Consider the following 16,282-nt stretch of genomic DNA (forward strand, 5'->3'; position numbering starts at 1 on the left):
ATTCGAGAATCAATAATAGAGTTAACCTCATACTCCTCCTGACCCTCCACCTGAACGGGGCGAGGAGGGGCTATTGTGGAGGAAAATCTGTTACATATGAGTGGTTTCAGCAATGAAACGTGAAACGAGTTCGGGATGCGTAAGGTATTAGGAAGAGCTAAACGATACGCAACTGGATTGATACGGGTCAGCACCCTGTAGGGTCCAATATAACGAGGAGCGAACTTCATGGAGGGCACTTTTAAACGGATGTTCCTCGTGCTCAGCCATACCCTATCACCTGGAACAAAGACCGGAGCCGCCCTTCTACGTTTATCAGCGTGTTTCTTGACCAACATAGAGTTGTGCACAAGGATTTGTCGAGTTTGATCCCACAACTTCCTCAAATTGGCAACATGAACATCAACCGACGGCACCCCCTGGGAAGGGGAATCCGAAGGAAGAATAGACGGATGAAAACCATAATTCATGAAGAAGGGGCTTGAATGAGTAGAATCGCAAACGAGATTGTTGTGTGCAAACTCCGCCCAAGGAATCAAACCGACCCAATCATCCTGGTGTTCAGAAACAAAGCATCGTAAATATTGTTCAATTTTCTGGTTGGTACGTTCAGCAGCTCCGTTAGACTGAGGATGATAGGCAGAAGAAAAGTTTAATTTAATACCAAGTTGAGAGCAGAAGGACCTCCAAAAGCGGGAAACAAATTGGGAGCCTCTGTCCGATACAATTTGAGAGGGTATCCCATGTAGGCGAAAAATCTCCTTAGCGAATATCTCTGCCAATTCGGGAGAAGATGGGAGTTTAGGCAGGGGAATGAAGTGTGCCATCTTAGTAAACCTGTCAACCACGGTGAGGATAACAGTCTGTCTTTTAGAGATAGGTAGATCGACAATAAAGTCCATGGCCAAACAGGACCATGGTTTTTCTGGAACCTCCAAGGGTTGCAGGAATCCACATGGAAGCGTATGGGGTTGTTTGGTTTTAGTACAAACTTCACATGCAGCGATGAACTCCTCAATGTCCCTCCGTAAAGCAGGCCACCAGAAGTCCTTAGAGATCAATGCGTAAGTTTTGCGGATACCAGGATGTCCCGCCATGTTGCTATTATGTAAACACTGTAAAAGTTCCAGTTGAAGAGCAGGAGGAACGAAATGACGGCCCGCAGGAGTCTGTTTAGGTGCTAGATGTTGCAACTTAATGATCTCGGCCAGTAATGGAGAATGAATCCTGAGATTCGTATTAGCAATGATATTGCATTTCGGAACTATAGAAGAAAGAACTGGTTCAGGTACAGTAGAAGGTTCATATTGGCGAGATAATGCATCGGCTTTAGAGTTTTTAGAACCAGGTCTGTAAGTCAGTACATAATTGAAGTGAGTCAGGAATAAGGACCAACGAGCTTGTCTAGAGGATAAGCGCTTAGCCTCCCCAATATAGGACAAGTTTTTGTGGTCCGTCAAAATCGTAATAGGGTGTAGGGTCCCCTCCAACAAATGTCTCCACTCCTTTAAGGCTTTAATGACTGCTAACAGTTCCCTTTCCCCGATGTCATATCTGCTCTCAGGCCCAGAAAATTTCTTAGAGAAGAAACCACAAGGGTGTAACGGTTTATCCACCCCTAACCTTTGAGACAGAACAGCCCCAACTGCTGTCTCAGAGGCATCGACCTCGAGCAAGAAAGGCAGAGTCGTATCAGGATGGACTAGAATGGGAGCCGAGGCAAAAAGTTCCTTGAGAGTCTTGAAAGCACCCAGAGCTTCCTTAGACCAGAACTTAGTATCAGCCCCTTGTTTGGTCATATTGGTAATAGGCGCAATGATAGAGGAGTATCCTTTAATGAAGCGCCTATAGTAGTTGGAAAAACCAATAAACCTTTGGATAGCCTTGAGTCCTTTGGGCAAGGGCCAGTCTAAAATAGATTGAAGTTTTACAGGATCCATTTTAAAACCCTCCCCAGAAATCACGTATCCAAGAAAGTCTACCTGAGACTGATCAAAACTGCACTTCTCCAATTTGCAATATAGACCATGTTGCAGCAGCTTGTGTAATACCTTTCTGACCTGTCTATGGTGAGTCTCAATCTCCTTAGAGTGTATTAGTATGTCGTCTAGGTAAACAATAACACAATCATGCTGAAACTCCCTAAGTACCTCATTAATCAAATCTTGAAATACTGCAGGAGCATTGCATAGTCCAAATGGCATAACAGTGTATTCGTAATGGCCATACCGGGTATTGAATGCCGTCATCCACTCGTGACCTTGCTGGATTCTCACCAAATTGTAAGCCCCTCTGAGATCTAACTTGGTGAAGATTTTGGAGCCCTTAAGACGATCAAATAACTCGGTAATCAGTGGGATAGGATAGGCATTTCTGACAGTTATTTTATTCAAGCCTCGGTAATCGATACAAGGTCTCAGCGTGCCATCCTTCTTCTTAATGAAAAAGAACCCAGCCCCGGCCGGAGAAGAAGACCTCCTGATGAATCCCTTTTCTAAATTCTCCCGAATATACTCCTCTAGAACCGAGTTTTCCTGAACAGACAAAGGATATACATGGCCCCTCGGAGGCATAGTGCCGGGTAGAAGCTTAATCTTACAGTCAAATGACCTGTGTAGAGGCAAAGAATCGGCATTCTTCTTGTCAAACACTGCCCTTAAGTCTAGGTAAAGGTCTGGTATTTGTCTTTCTGTGGACTGAGTAGGATTCTCCGGTATGTTAATATTAGCTAATGGAGAAACCTTGCACAAACACCGATCCTGGCAGCCCTGGCCCCACGAGAGTATCTCTCCTAACTCCCAATCGATAATAGGGTTATGTTTTTTCAACCATGGGTACCCCAGAACTATGGGAACGGAAGGAGACGAAATGAGCAGAAGAGATAAATTCTCCACGTGTAGGATACCCACATTTAAATTAATGGGTATGGTCTCACGAAAGATAACAGGGTCTAGTAGTGGTCTACCATCTATGGCCTCAACGGCCAAAGGTGTCTCCCTTAGCTGGGATGGGAAATTGTTCTTACTAGCAAAGGCTTGGTCGATAAAATTCTCAGCAGCACCGGAATCTATCAATGCCATAGCCCTTACTACTTCCTTCCCCCAAGTTAAGGAAACTGGTAGCAGAAGCCTGTGATCTTTATAATCAGGAGTAGAGGACAAAATAGAAACACCCAAGGCCTGTCCTCTAGAGAGACTTAGGTGCGAGCGTTTCCCGGGCGGTTAGAACAGTTCGAGAGTAAATGACCCTTGGCTCCACAATACCTACACAAACCCTCTCTTCTCCTGTGCTGTCTTTCCTCCTCAGAGAGGCGGGTATACCCTTTCTGCATAGGTTCAGTAAGCAAAGATATCGTGGAGTCAGGACTTGGAACAGCGGGAGCTAACCTAAAAGAAGGTCTCTGGTTCCCCTCTCGAGTGTTCTGTCTCTCTCTTAGACGTTCATCTATACGAGAGATGAACGAAATTAAATCCTCTAAATTCTCAGGGAGTTCTCTGGTAGCAACCTCATCAAGGATTACATCAGATAGGCCATTCAAAAATACATCCATATACGCCTGCTCATTCCACTTGATTTCTGCCGCCAGAGACCTGAACTCTAGTGCATAATCCACCAGTGTTCGGTTCTCCTGTCTCAGGCGCAACAGTAATCTGGCTGCATTAACCTTTCTACCTGGAGGGTCAAATGTTCTTCTAAAAGCAGCTACAAATGCGTTATAGTTATAAACTAATGGATTATCGTTCTCCCATAGTGGGTTGGCCCATCTCAGAGCTTTCTCAATGAGTAGGGTGATAATAAATCCTACTTTTGCCCTATCTGTAGGATAAGAGCGAGGTTGCAATTCAAAGTGGATACTAATTTGGTTTAAAAAACCACGACACTTCTCAGGAGCCCCACCATAGCGTACTGGGGGGGTAATGTGAGAAGAAGCACCCACTGTGGCTACCTCTAGACCTGAACCGACAGGAGAAACAGGGGTATTACGTATCTCCTCTGGTGGTTTATTGGCACAAGCTAATAGAGCCTGTAGCGCAAGCGCCATCTGATCCATTCTGTGATCCATGGCTTCAAACCTAGGATCAGGAGCAGCCAGCTGACTGTTTGTACTTGCAGGATCCATTGGCCCTGTCGTAATGTCAGGATCGGGACAGGGATCCAACACGCAGAGTACAAACAGTAGCCAGATACGTATACCGGACCTTAGAATGGCCGGACTAACGTAAGTAGTACAGTATAGAATGGTCAAAGACAAGCCGAGGTCGAGGGTAACAGAAGACAGGTAAGCGAGAGACAAGCCGAATCAAGGGTAACAGAGATAAGCAGAGTAAGGTAAACAAGCCGGGTCAAAACCAAAAGGGATAATAGAATACACAAGCACTGAGTGACTAGAACAAGCTAGAACCACGACAGGGCAATGAGCTAATGAAAGAAGCTCTGTTAAATACCCTGTTCAGAGCAGTAACCACGCCCCCAAGGCGTCCTGATTGGTCCTGCAGCCATTGACTGACAGGTTGTTCCGGGGGAGTGTCCTGATGACTACTTCCTGCCTAGATGCTGTAAAAGGCAGTCACTCCCTCGCGGCCGGCCTAGCATGACCGGATAGACCGCGGGGAAGGGAGCCATCAGACCGTCTGGATGGAGGAACAGCTAAGTCTCTACCTCTTTCGGAGGTAGAGACCACAGGTACCCTGACAAAATGCTTATCTCTTTCCATTTATTAATTTGCCTCATAAATTTACTATAATTATTTTCCAGAACTGCATGAGTCTTGGCATCCTCCCATTCTTGTGATTGAGAAATATAGTGCCTACTGGAATTGTTTTGTTCCAAAACATATTTTAATTTCTTCAGGTGGAGACAGGGTGGACTTATACCACAGCATGGAGCTTATGGGGACACAAAATGTTAGACAGAGGCACGTGCTAGACAATATATGGTCACCATGGGAGGAACACAAAAGAGAACTTAAACCAATATAAAAAAATAATAATAAATAAATAAATTGGGAACAAACCTCCTCTCTATCACACCATGTTAACGCAGCTAGATGTCAGAATTTGCATCAATAACTTTTGAGTATGACACATTGTACTGAACTGTTGTGAATAAGTTGGTTCCCCCTTCTTTCTCTCTCCCGTTCTCTCCTTCTCCTGTCCTTTTATTGCTTTTCTGCATTTCGTATACCTTGGCATCAATTGAAATCATGTCACCCAGTTGCTTCTAATTGTATAACATGATTGTGTAACATGATTGTATATTACTGGATGTATCTTTGTTCAAAAACAAAACAAAATGCCAATAAGCTATTAATGAAAAAAATAATTAAGGTTACTTACCTCTAATCCAGCAGAATATGGTTCCCTCACTGCAGCTTCAATCCATCCCCTGGAGATGATCACTTGTAATAATCTCCTGGATAATTTAATGCTTCTCATATGAAATTATTAGGAGGCTAGGAAGCTTTGAATTTGTTTCTCTTTGAGAGGTCTCTCATCCGTTTCAGCAAGTGCAACAAGCGTGTGCAAAAGCAACTTCCCTACTGTCTGACTGTCCTGGCACCTTTATAAAAAGGCCACCTTCTCTTGAAATCAGCACCTTTTTAAATTAGGAAAGAGGGAATATTGTGCTTACCCCTAAATTACTTTGGCAAGCAATGGATTTGTATTGTTCCATTAAATATTATTGCAATCTTTCAATTCTCCTCTCTACTTCCAGTACCCCTTTAAGCTATATCACTGGTCTAGCATACTAACCTCATCACAAGTTAGGATTCTGTTGAGTTCTGTTCTAGTAAAACAAACATGCATGCTTCACATTGCCTTGGGTTTTATTGTTCCAAGGCTCTGCAATATACCTACGCATACTAAACAGTTTAAGTGCCTAAACGAGAACACCAGAACAGACAGAGTAGCAATAAGAGATGGTATGATTAATCTTTTATATAGGAAATGTCACTGAATCTAACACCAATAATTACCAACTATACTGATCTAGTAGTACTCAAGATTTGATGCAAACAGGTGTTTATTTGAAACCCTGTGCTACTCTCTTGCCTTTTGACTTTATCTAAATATGATTAGACAAAGATGTGTGCTCAAGCAGTAATACAAACCTACATTAAGGGTGTTTATGGAAGTATGTGAATTAGATGGAATTCTAGGTGTCATAGTTGTGCCCTTTTAAATTTACTATATTTAACTCTGCACTCCTAATCGAACAGGGATTCCAAATCATGGGCATTATGCTCTAGAGATTAATTAGCTCCGTTAATTGACTTAGTAAATGGCTTTACTATTGTGTGCATTTAAAAAAGACTACATCTAACCTTTGATTGACATTAGTATATGTAAGAAAATATATTCTAGCCTTTGATAGATTGTCTCAATGGAAAAAAGCGATCATCTGTATACAATAAAAAATTGATGAGAAAGATAAAAGAAAGTTTTGCCCTAAAAGATAATATGGTTTTGATAACTGTAGCTTGATAAATTAGCCTGCTGAGTGCTTTTAAATGAAGATGATCTATTAGTGTTGTCGAACATGTGAAGTAAGACAAAAAGTTGTTTTCAGGATCATTGACTTAAACATATCAATGGCACTGTTGGACAATTCTTGCTGAGAGTTGAGATGATTTATCTAATGGACTCCAGGTTTCCACAGTAATACATTATGTTCTGAAACAATTGAGACCAAGTCATGCTGAGACAAAAGAGACTGTTAAAAACTACATTTCAAATGTAATCCATTCAGAAATTAAAGATAAGGTTCATCCTATTTAAACATCTAAACGTGTCTTTTGCAAAATATATAATAATATTTTTTAGTGCCAACAAAATGGAAATATATCTTTAAAGAACTCTGTGTTGTATATATTACACACTGACATCTGTTTAATAACAATAGCCACTGAATGATTAAAAATAGTCAAACTGCAATGGTCGTTAAAAAAAAAAAAAAACAGCCTGTCATCTATTCACAGTATAATTTCATTAACCAAGGGAAAAGGAGTAATTATGTGAAAGTACTGGTAATTGTTACTTTGTTGGTTAAATGAGCAACTCAAAGTAGACTGCACTAATTCAAAAAGATTGCATTTATCGAAACACCTATGCTAAAGTGTTAATTGGGTTCAGTGTTCTAATACACTGTAACATGGTAGTGTTTTACGCACCATGGAAATAGTAAAGCATTATCTCTTCATTTCTTTTAAAGGGATGTGTTAATGAGGCTTATTAAATCATTTCTATTAAAAGCAATTAAATGGACTTAGAAATAGGAGTCATACAGGAAATATTTTTAGTATACAGTATACATTTTAAGGCTTTGTGAAATACTTTTCCATTTAATAACTCTAATATAACTAGAATGGATTATAATGCGTTGTTAAGTATTTAGAAAAAATAAACAAATGCATGTTATTATTTGAGTAAAAAGAGGAAGTCTGAAGGTATACCTTCAGATACCATCTTCCTCTCTCTCTGTCTTACCTTCTCAACACAAGTTGAGATTTGTACCAGGATGATTGTTTCAACGCTAATTTAATGAATTTGCCTGAGGATTAAACTGAATGAAACAACAAAAAATAAATACAATATTGTACAGAATACATTCATACTTTTGTAAATGTTGCAATTGAAGTCAGCAGAGCGTGCAATTCATTCTGATTCTCTGACCCTTTGCCCCATATTTTTAGTTCGAGTACAATAATAATTGGTGCTGTCATATTTGATATTATGACAAATGTGAAGGGGAAACAGTAATTGTAATTGGCAAACAGTACAGAAGGCTGACTGAGCCTTAAGTCAGTAATTGCCTTTTTTATTTCACTCTCATGCTTTCATCAGCAATATATTCTTAAATATATATTTTTCTATGTATTCATTCATTTCAATGTTTCTGAAGAGAAAATATCAGATACATTTCAGCATTATTTCTACAACACTAATGCTGCTTTTAACTAAAACCTTTGATCTCATTTGTTGGCAATCAGGTAAAACACTTTTTGATCAAATGTTGATTTTTTTAAAAATTACATTTGTTTTCCCCAGACCTGCTGAAAAGTATATTCAGCAACAATGCAACTCTTGAAGAATCTTAATGGGGCCCTAGGAATTTATTAAATGATTTTTGATTCTTGAGAAAACTGTGCCTAATGGAAATTCTACGAATGCCAGACTTTGTTATGCCTTTGGGGGAATAATGTTCCAAATACAACAGTAAAAACAGCAGCACTATAATCTATTAGGTTTTAAAATGTGATTTTATTGAATAAAATGCTTTTACTTAAAAGCTTGTATATTTGTGATTGCAGCTATATATTTACTTATTTTACTTTTGGTTTTTTTCCTCTGCAGTCATATCCTGGACACAGTTTAGAAAATGAAGATTTTAATATTCCACCAATAACCCCTCCAACACTACCAGAACATGCACTGGTGCCCTTGTCAGATGCAGAATCCGGATATCATCCCCTCTGTCACCCAATGAGCCAAAATGGCCTACTCTCGTTCCATCCACAGAACATGGATTTACCTGCAATTACTGTTTCAAACATGCTAAACCAAGATGGACCTCTGCTATCTAACTCGCATCCAGTGGTAAGATTACCTCTTTATTTGTACAAATTTACTCAATACACGTGATTTCCCCAAGGTAGTATTAATCTTGCATTCTTATCTGATTGATACATGGGATCACATTATGGTATTTGCCAAATACTTCAAAATCTATTATCACAGAATGATGCTTTAAAGCATGGGTAGGACATGAATATTTTGCATGCATTCAACTCATGTAGTCAACTCATTCCCAGTCTAAACTTTAGTCTACAGGTAACCTGTCTCTTAAAAATCCATAGGCAATAATCACCAACCACGTTGATTAGAAAACCCATTGTTCTAGTGTTAAAGTATTATTTTTTTGCCAGTTCAGTTCTGCAATTGGATACAATAAAATTCCATATGCTATCACATGCCTTCAGTTGCAAACTTTTTGGCTACTAGACAAGTCAACATTTTGGTATTTTGTGTTCAAATGTAAATTTCTAGAGCCAAGAGACCCTCATTGTATAGCCAAATACATAGCGTCTGTTAGAATTAGCTATGTAACATATTCTGCCACACTCATCCAACACAAATAACCCAACATCTTACACACAATTCTTTAAAGTGAAAAAGTCATCAGATGTTGTTTTTGCTTCAATATATTAATCAACCTTTAAATTGCATATATCATGTGTTGATTATTTTTATATTTGCAAAATATCTCAAGATGTTTTTCATTTTCCTTGGGCACATTGTGCACGAAATATCATCAGATAATACAAATAACCCTTTACTCCTCTCTGGGAGCTACCCAGCAAATAAGTGCTGTTCATGTCACATGCTCTCTGCCTCGTATTTTTGCACGAGCTCTCACTGAGCTCTTAAGAATTCCGAGATGTCTTTTTTTAATTATGAAAAAATGTCAAACCTTCTGAAGTCAATGATAACTAACTTTTACAAATTTGAAAAGATTACATTAATTTAATTTTCCGGGAATTTTTGGTAAATGCGCCACTTTAATTTCTAAGATTATATTTTCAGTTGAAATGCTAAATCTGTATTTATTTTGTTTAATAAATTAGGCTATTAAAAAGCACTTTGCATCTATATGATATAAATAACTTACAAAACACACAAAAGAACAGAGATGGGTGATTTAATTGCTGTGCTTTTCTACTGACAGAGCTAGTTTTCTTTGTACTCAAACATCATTGTTTTGACAAGCAACACATACATATGTTTCATAGAAGCTCTATGAATGTAAAGCGATTTTTTTTTTCCATGGTCTACGGGGAGTGCAGTAAATCAGCAAATAGGAGATGTATTAAAGCTACATGCATTTGTAATACAGTATGTTACTATTACAGAAAGGGCTAGTAGCATATTGAGTGATGCACCTTTCAGAGCTCTGCAGAAAATTTCATTACCAACAATTTGATTACTGGTTTCTGAAGAACTATTTCCAAAATATTGTGGCATTTTCCTCTTGTAATGCATAAAACATAACAGTGGACGCGTCTGGTAGTTCTTTTACGACAGAAAAAATAGATGATGTCAGCTCTAATTACTTCAATATCAAATAACACAAGCATTAGTCTGAAATTAAATGGATGTCACATTGTGTAAAAAGAAATGCTTTTAGACAATGTGACAGGGGAATAAAGGCAAGGAATAATTAGATATTCTTAGCACAATTTATCATAGTTTTATCACTCATGTCTATTACTATTTTTTTTTAAATAATCCATTCTATTGAATGAACCTATATAAAAACTATCACACATGACGTCTAAAACATAAATAGTGATTTCACAACAAAACCAAGGCTATTTTCTATCATTATTTTATCCTGCTAATGGTTCACTAATTTCTGCTTCTAAAGCTTTAGCCTCTAGAATATAAAAAATGAAGCAGGAAATTGTGAGTGAGGATTTCAAATGCTGTAAAATGTGGTCTTATTTAATCATTTTGAGTTTGGATTTACTAACACGTTAGGATGGGAAAACAATAGTCTTCACTGATATGACTAGAAATAAACACAGATTAAAAGCAGCATTTAAGCAAATTCCCTGTGGATGTGACACATGTGTGCTAGTGATGTCACACATACAATACTAGTTATTTCCCTGACAAAACTGACTCAAAATATCTGCTCTCGGAACATTCTCCAACTCTCAGTCACTGCTTGGCTATTTTAGTTCAAATGATGCAATTCAGATAGAATTTGCTAAAATTCAGAGTTAAGTGAATAACCTTCATAGACGGTGCATTTTAGATATGTACTGGTGGGTTTCCATGGCAGCTGGAAGAATCAAATTGAGGGAAACTGAACAGGACACTTGGAAGTACAGTAAGGCCAAGGTAACCTACCATTTCTACTCACACTCTCATTCCAGTCTCCTCAGCTCAGCATCCTCAGATTAGCACTGCTAAGACCCATACTGTTTCATCTTTTATTACCCCTCTTTTTCCCAGTTGTGTCTCATTGTCAGTGGTGTATCCTGGTTTTGTGCTGCCCTTGGCAGACACCCCCCCCCCGCCACCTCACCCCCTCCCCCGCCTTCCAAATACACACATTCACTGACAGATACGCATACACTAGCTAACAGACACACACTCACTCACTAACAGACACACACACACTCACTCACAGACACACACACAGACACACTAACAGACACACACTCACATTAACAGACATACAGACACACACTCACACTAACATACACACACAAACACACACTCACACACTAACAGACACACACACACACACACTCACACACACTAACAGACACAGACACACACTCACACACACTAACAGACTCACACACACTAACAGACACACTAACAGACACAGACACACACTCACACTAACATACACTCACACTAACAGACAAACCACTAACAGACACACACTCACTCACTAACAGACACGCACTAACAGACAAACACACACTCACTCACAGACACACACAGACACACTAACAGACACACACACTAACAGACATACAGACACACACTCACACTAACATACACACACACTAACAGACACACTAAACGACACACTAACAGACACACACTCACACTAACATACACTCACACTAACAGACAAACCACTAACATACACACACACTCACACTAATATACACACACTAACAGACACACACATTAACAGACACACACTGACACACACACACACACCCACACACACTAACAGACATACAGACACACACACACTGACACACACTTAACATAAACACACTTTTTCTTTTAAAAATTCAACCCCCCCAGCCTCCTTACCTTTGGGAATGCTGGGGGGGTCTCCTTTTCCCTGAGGGTCCAGTGGCTGCTGGTCAGTCGGGCGGGCGGGCGGCGCTGGCGAGGGAGCACTTCCCCTGAGCTCTCTGCTCAGCTCCCTCGCACGCCGCCTGCAGAGTGATACCGGGAGCCGGAATATGACGTCATCTTCCGGCTCCGGGTATCACTCTGCAGGCGGCGCGCGAGGGAGCTGAGCAGAGAGCTCAACGGAAGTGCTCCCTCGCCAGCGCCGCCCGATCAGCAGCCCGCCCGGATTGTCAGTTAGCCGCAAGGCTAACAAGGTATTTGCCTGGGCATTTGGGGGCGGCGTTTTTTGCCGCCCCCTGGAAAATGCCGCCCAAGGCAAATGCCTTGTTTGCCTCGCGGCTAATCCGTCCGTGCTCATTGTCTGCCATTATCTTTCTTTCCACACAAAGGCTATATCACAGGGGTCCTCAAACTCCGCCCCCCAGATGTTTCTGAACTACAACTCCCATGATTCTTTGAATTACATAGATAGCCAGAGAATTATGGGAGTTGTAGTTCAGCAACATCTGGGGGGCCGGAGTTTGAGGACCCCTGCTATATCATATGTCCTTGTATGCAGCAAAAAGGTAGTGGTTGTGGCAGCTATTGTAAATCTGATTTGGACAGGAGGAGAAAGAGGAAAGCAATGAGCATTTGCGTTTCTTCAGACTTAGTTGAAATGTTTAATTGATAACATCACACATCAGGTTTGCAAGAAGACTGAGAATGTGTGAGGTTTGTACTCGAACTGGGTATTTTCATAAGTGACCGTAGACTCTCAGTGACATGCTCAGTAGCTCTCATACACCAGAGTTCACTGGCTGCCTCCCAGTATCAATCATTGTTTATCATGAAGCAGTGGTTGCTCTGTAGGGAGCAGAGAAGACTGTAAATACTAAACTATGCAGTTTTTTTCTAACAAAATATCTTTATTTTAAAGCCATATTGCCAATACAGTTTTAACAGGAACAAGTTTTCTGCCCTAGTTACCATACTCAAAATATGTATTTTAATTTTTTTGAAAACTATTTTGTAGCAATTATCTGTTGGGATGATGCCCTAAGAGTCCCTCAGGCCAAACCACTGAATTAAATTGCGTATAAAAGGATGACTCATGTTTAAAAGGACTCGTCTGGTAGAGAATCATGTGTTGTTGTTTTTTTACCAAATGAACTGTATGAAAAAATATGCAACCATTACTTGCCCTTTAGTTGTACCACCTTGTTGGAAGGGATACCAATGACACACCCAATGAATAAACTTGACAAGGTCGGGCTTGCAGAAAACTAAAACAGCAATAATCAATGCTAAGTCAAAGCCAGAATTAAATCAGAAGAACTTAGAATGCATTGTTGTGTACAGTTAACAATGAAAGGAAAATTAGTCATGGGTTAGTTCAGCTTAAATAGGCCAAGGTTCTGATCTCATCACCCTGTGTCAATGTGTTTGCACTAGAACTTGCACCTGCACTCACACTGCACACTGTTGGAGCAGACTAAATAATCCAATACTTGTCTCAATAAAAGACAAAGAGCCTTGCATCACTCTAACTCATCAGCACATCAATGATTAATACAAATTGTTTAGCTCTCTAGCTGTACAGAATGGCCTTGTCTAGAATTAGAGCAGTTTGAAAAGCTTGATTTGTATCACCAAAGCCACAATTCTCACATTTTTTTGGTTTTACTATTGTGCCACTTAGGAGAGATGTCATGAGCTGTATAAGTGAGTGAAACACTGTCGTCTTTCTTTTATTCCATAAGTTACGTTTTCAGGCATGATAAAACAAAAAAATAGTTATATATTGTATTACTTGTCAGATCCATACCTAGGAAGGATGTAGTTAATTGCATTAGTACAGGTATCTGTAGAGGTGTCATATTCACTCCTGTCCCTTACAGATCAAACAGGAAAATAGTATATCAAACTGCAGAGACTTTTATTTGCAAAAATGAGATCAAATAAACATGAAAGTCATTATTAAACCAGACAGTCTGAATCACAACTTGATTTTGAACAATATACAGCAAAAAAAAAAGAAGGCAGCTAAATAAAATAGGTTGCTTCACCTTGTAGATTAATTATTAGTAGGGAAACAAAGTTCATATCAGATTATTCAAATATAAGAAAGTAACAGAAAATAGGGATTGACCCAAGTCAGTGATTCCTGCAGAAAGCAAATCTCATATGAAAAAGATCCACATATACAGGCTGCCAAACTGGCTGGCTGTGGCTAAATTGTATTTATTTATAAAATATTTTACCAGGAAAGATACATTAAGATTTCAAGTATGTCCTGGGTACATTGCATTGATACATTAGGGTACAATAAAATACAAAAACAATATTAATACACAATATACACAAAATTTAACATAGAACAGATAGGAAATATATAATCAACCATGACAGGTGCATTCTGTTTTGAGGTATCTCTTAAAGGACTTTACGCTTGGGGAAGATTTTAAAGTGTGCGGGAGGTCGTTCCATAATTGCGGTGCTCTGTAGGAAAAGGAGGATCAGGCTGCTTTCTTTTTGTATTGAGGTAGACTAAATAAAGTGCTGGTACTGGATCGGAGGTTATAGGAGGTGGGAACAGCCGGGGAGAGCATTCTACTCAGGTAGGGTGGGAGTTTCCCAGAAAAGCTCTTAAACACAAGGCTGGAAAGATGAAGGGTGCATCTGGATTCCAGCAACAGCCAGTTTAGTTCTTTTAGCATGTCACAATGGTGGGTCCTGTAATTACATTGTAGCACAAATCGGCAGAACGAGTTATACAATGTGTTGAGTTTATTAATGGGGGATTGCGGTGCAGATGCATATACATCCCCATAATCAATGATTGGCATCAGCATTTGCTGAACATTTTTTTTCCTTTACTGTAGGGCTTGGGCAAGATTTGTTTCTGTACAGGGCACCTAGTTTTGGATAAAGTTTAGATGCAAGTTTTTCTATGTGCAGGCCAAAAGATAGATTGGGGTCTAACATCATACCCAAGTATTTGAAAGAGTGGACTGCGGTCAATGTGCCATTTGAATTTGTTTTAATGGATAGGTGGGAATTGTGTAATTTGTGTAATTTAAGTACTGTTCCAAAGATCATTGTGACAGTTTTGTCAGTGGTTAGGAAGAGTTTGTTTTTTGCGATCCACTTTTCTACCTCTGTAAACTGGTCTTGGAGCACATGCTAAAAAGAGAGTTAATTTCGCTTTCAGCAACTGAGTTGGAAATATTTGAATTCCAATGGAGAAATGCAGGAAACAAGGTGAGTATAAGGATCCAAATTGTAGGTTCAGAGAAGTAAGTGAAAAATTAATTATGAGTTAATCTGGAGATTCTGAGACCTGAAAAATTAGTTAGTAGAAATATGCAAGGCACATGACCATGAAAGGTGGTGTCAGCTTATTAAAAGTTCACAGGCTCACCTAAAGGGTGGTCTTAAATAGGCTGTTTATTGTAAGTGGACCTGTGAAGCTAAAGGATAAGAACAGAATATTTAAAGACACAATGACAAAAAATGCATGTCCCTGGCAAGAGGTTAAATAGACTAGTATACATATATGTTTAATGTAGTACATTCTTGCACCACTACATGGATGTTGGTAACCTTTGGTTGGTGACCTTTAATAAAATATAGCTCCTCCAACAACGAAGAATAGATAAGCATCATAGAAAATGTAGTTCACAAACTTATGCAGTATCAGAGAGACATTGATTACCCTATCATAGTGTCAAAGTAAACTTAAATTATTTGATTGTTGTTTTTCACATGTCTAACTACTACTTGCACAGCCTTGACCGCACACAAGTATCATTTCTATTTTATAAATATATGTTTTTGGATTATATGGCCATGCTATGGGGATACGACTCAGCTGTGTCTACCACATTAAAAGCATCACAGTGGACTGTACTGGAATGACTGATGTTACAACGATGCTAAATAATAAAACAAATTGCTGAAAACCAATATGATAGTTATAATTATTTTGAAGTGAGCATATAATGGTTCCTTAACAGGCTTGTGTTTTTGTTTTGTTTTTTACCTACTGGCAACATGCTCTAATAAATCATAGAATTCAATATGTACGTGCAATAAATGACCCTGTTGGTATTTATAAAAATAACTCTAAAGTAAATCATTCTAGACTTGGCAATGATTCCAGTGAATAGTTGTTAAATGTTCCTCTAGCAAATTTAATGGTTCATGTTTTCCTCCACCAAACCATAAGAGAAAATATCAGGGGGAAAGGTCTGTTTATAGGAAATGTTTTTATGGTAGGCATACAAAGTGACCTAGAAACATTTATAATATATATTTCATGTTGGGTTTATATTTATATAACAGCTTAGATTTAGAGTATAGTGTTGTACATTGGATTTTAACCTCTGAGTAGGGACTTAAAATTGTTTTCC

At 39.1% G+C, this 16,282-nt stretch overlaps 1 protein-coding gene across 1 annotated transcript in view; it reads left to right on the plus strand.

Annotated features, from left to right (window-relative positions):
• Positions 1-16,282, plus strand: part of TOX (thymocyte selection associated high mobility group box) — a 283,911-nt gene that overhangs the window by 192,299 nt on the left and 75,330 nt on the right. The window contains exon 3 of the mRNA XM_063450412.1: positions 8,355-8,597. Coding sequence (XP_063306482.1) covers positions 8,355-8,597 — 243 coding nt within the window. The remainder of the gene's footprint in view (positions 1-8,354; positions 8,598-16,282) is intronic.

The sequence above is a fragment of the Pelobates fuscus genome, chromosome 4 (assembly GCF_036172605.1).
Source record: "Pelobates fuscus isolate aPelFus1 chromosome 4, aPelFus1.pri, whole genome shotgun sequence".
Classification (NCBI taxonomy): domain Eukaryota; kingdom Metazoa; phylum Chordata; class Amphibia; order Anura; family Pelobatidae; genus Pelobates; species Pelobates fuscus.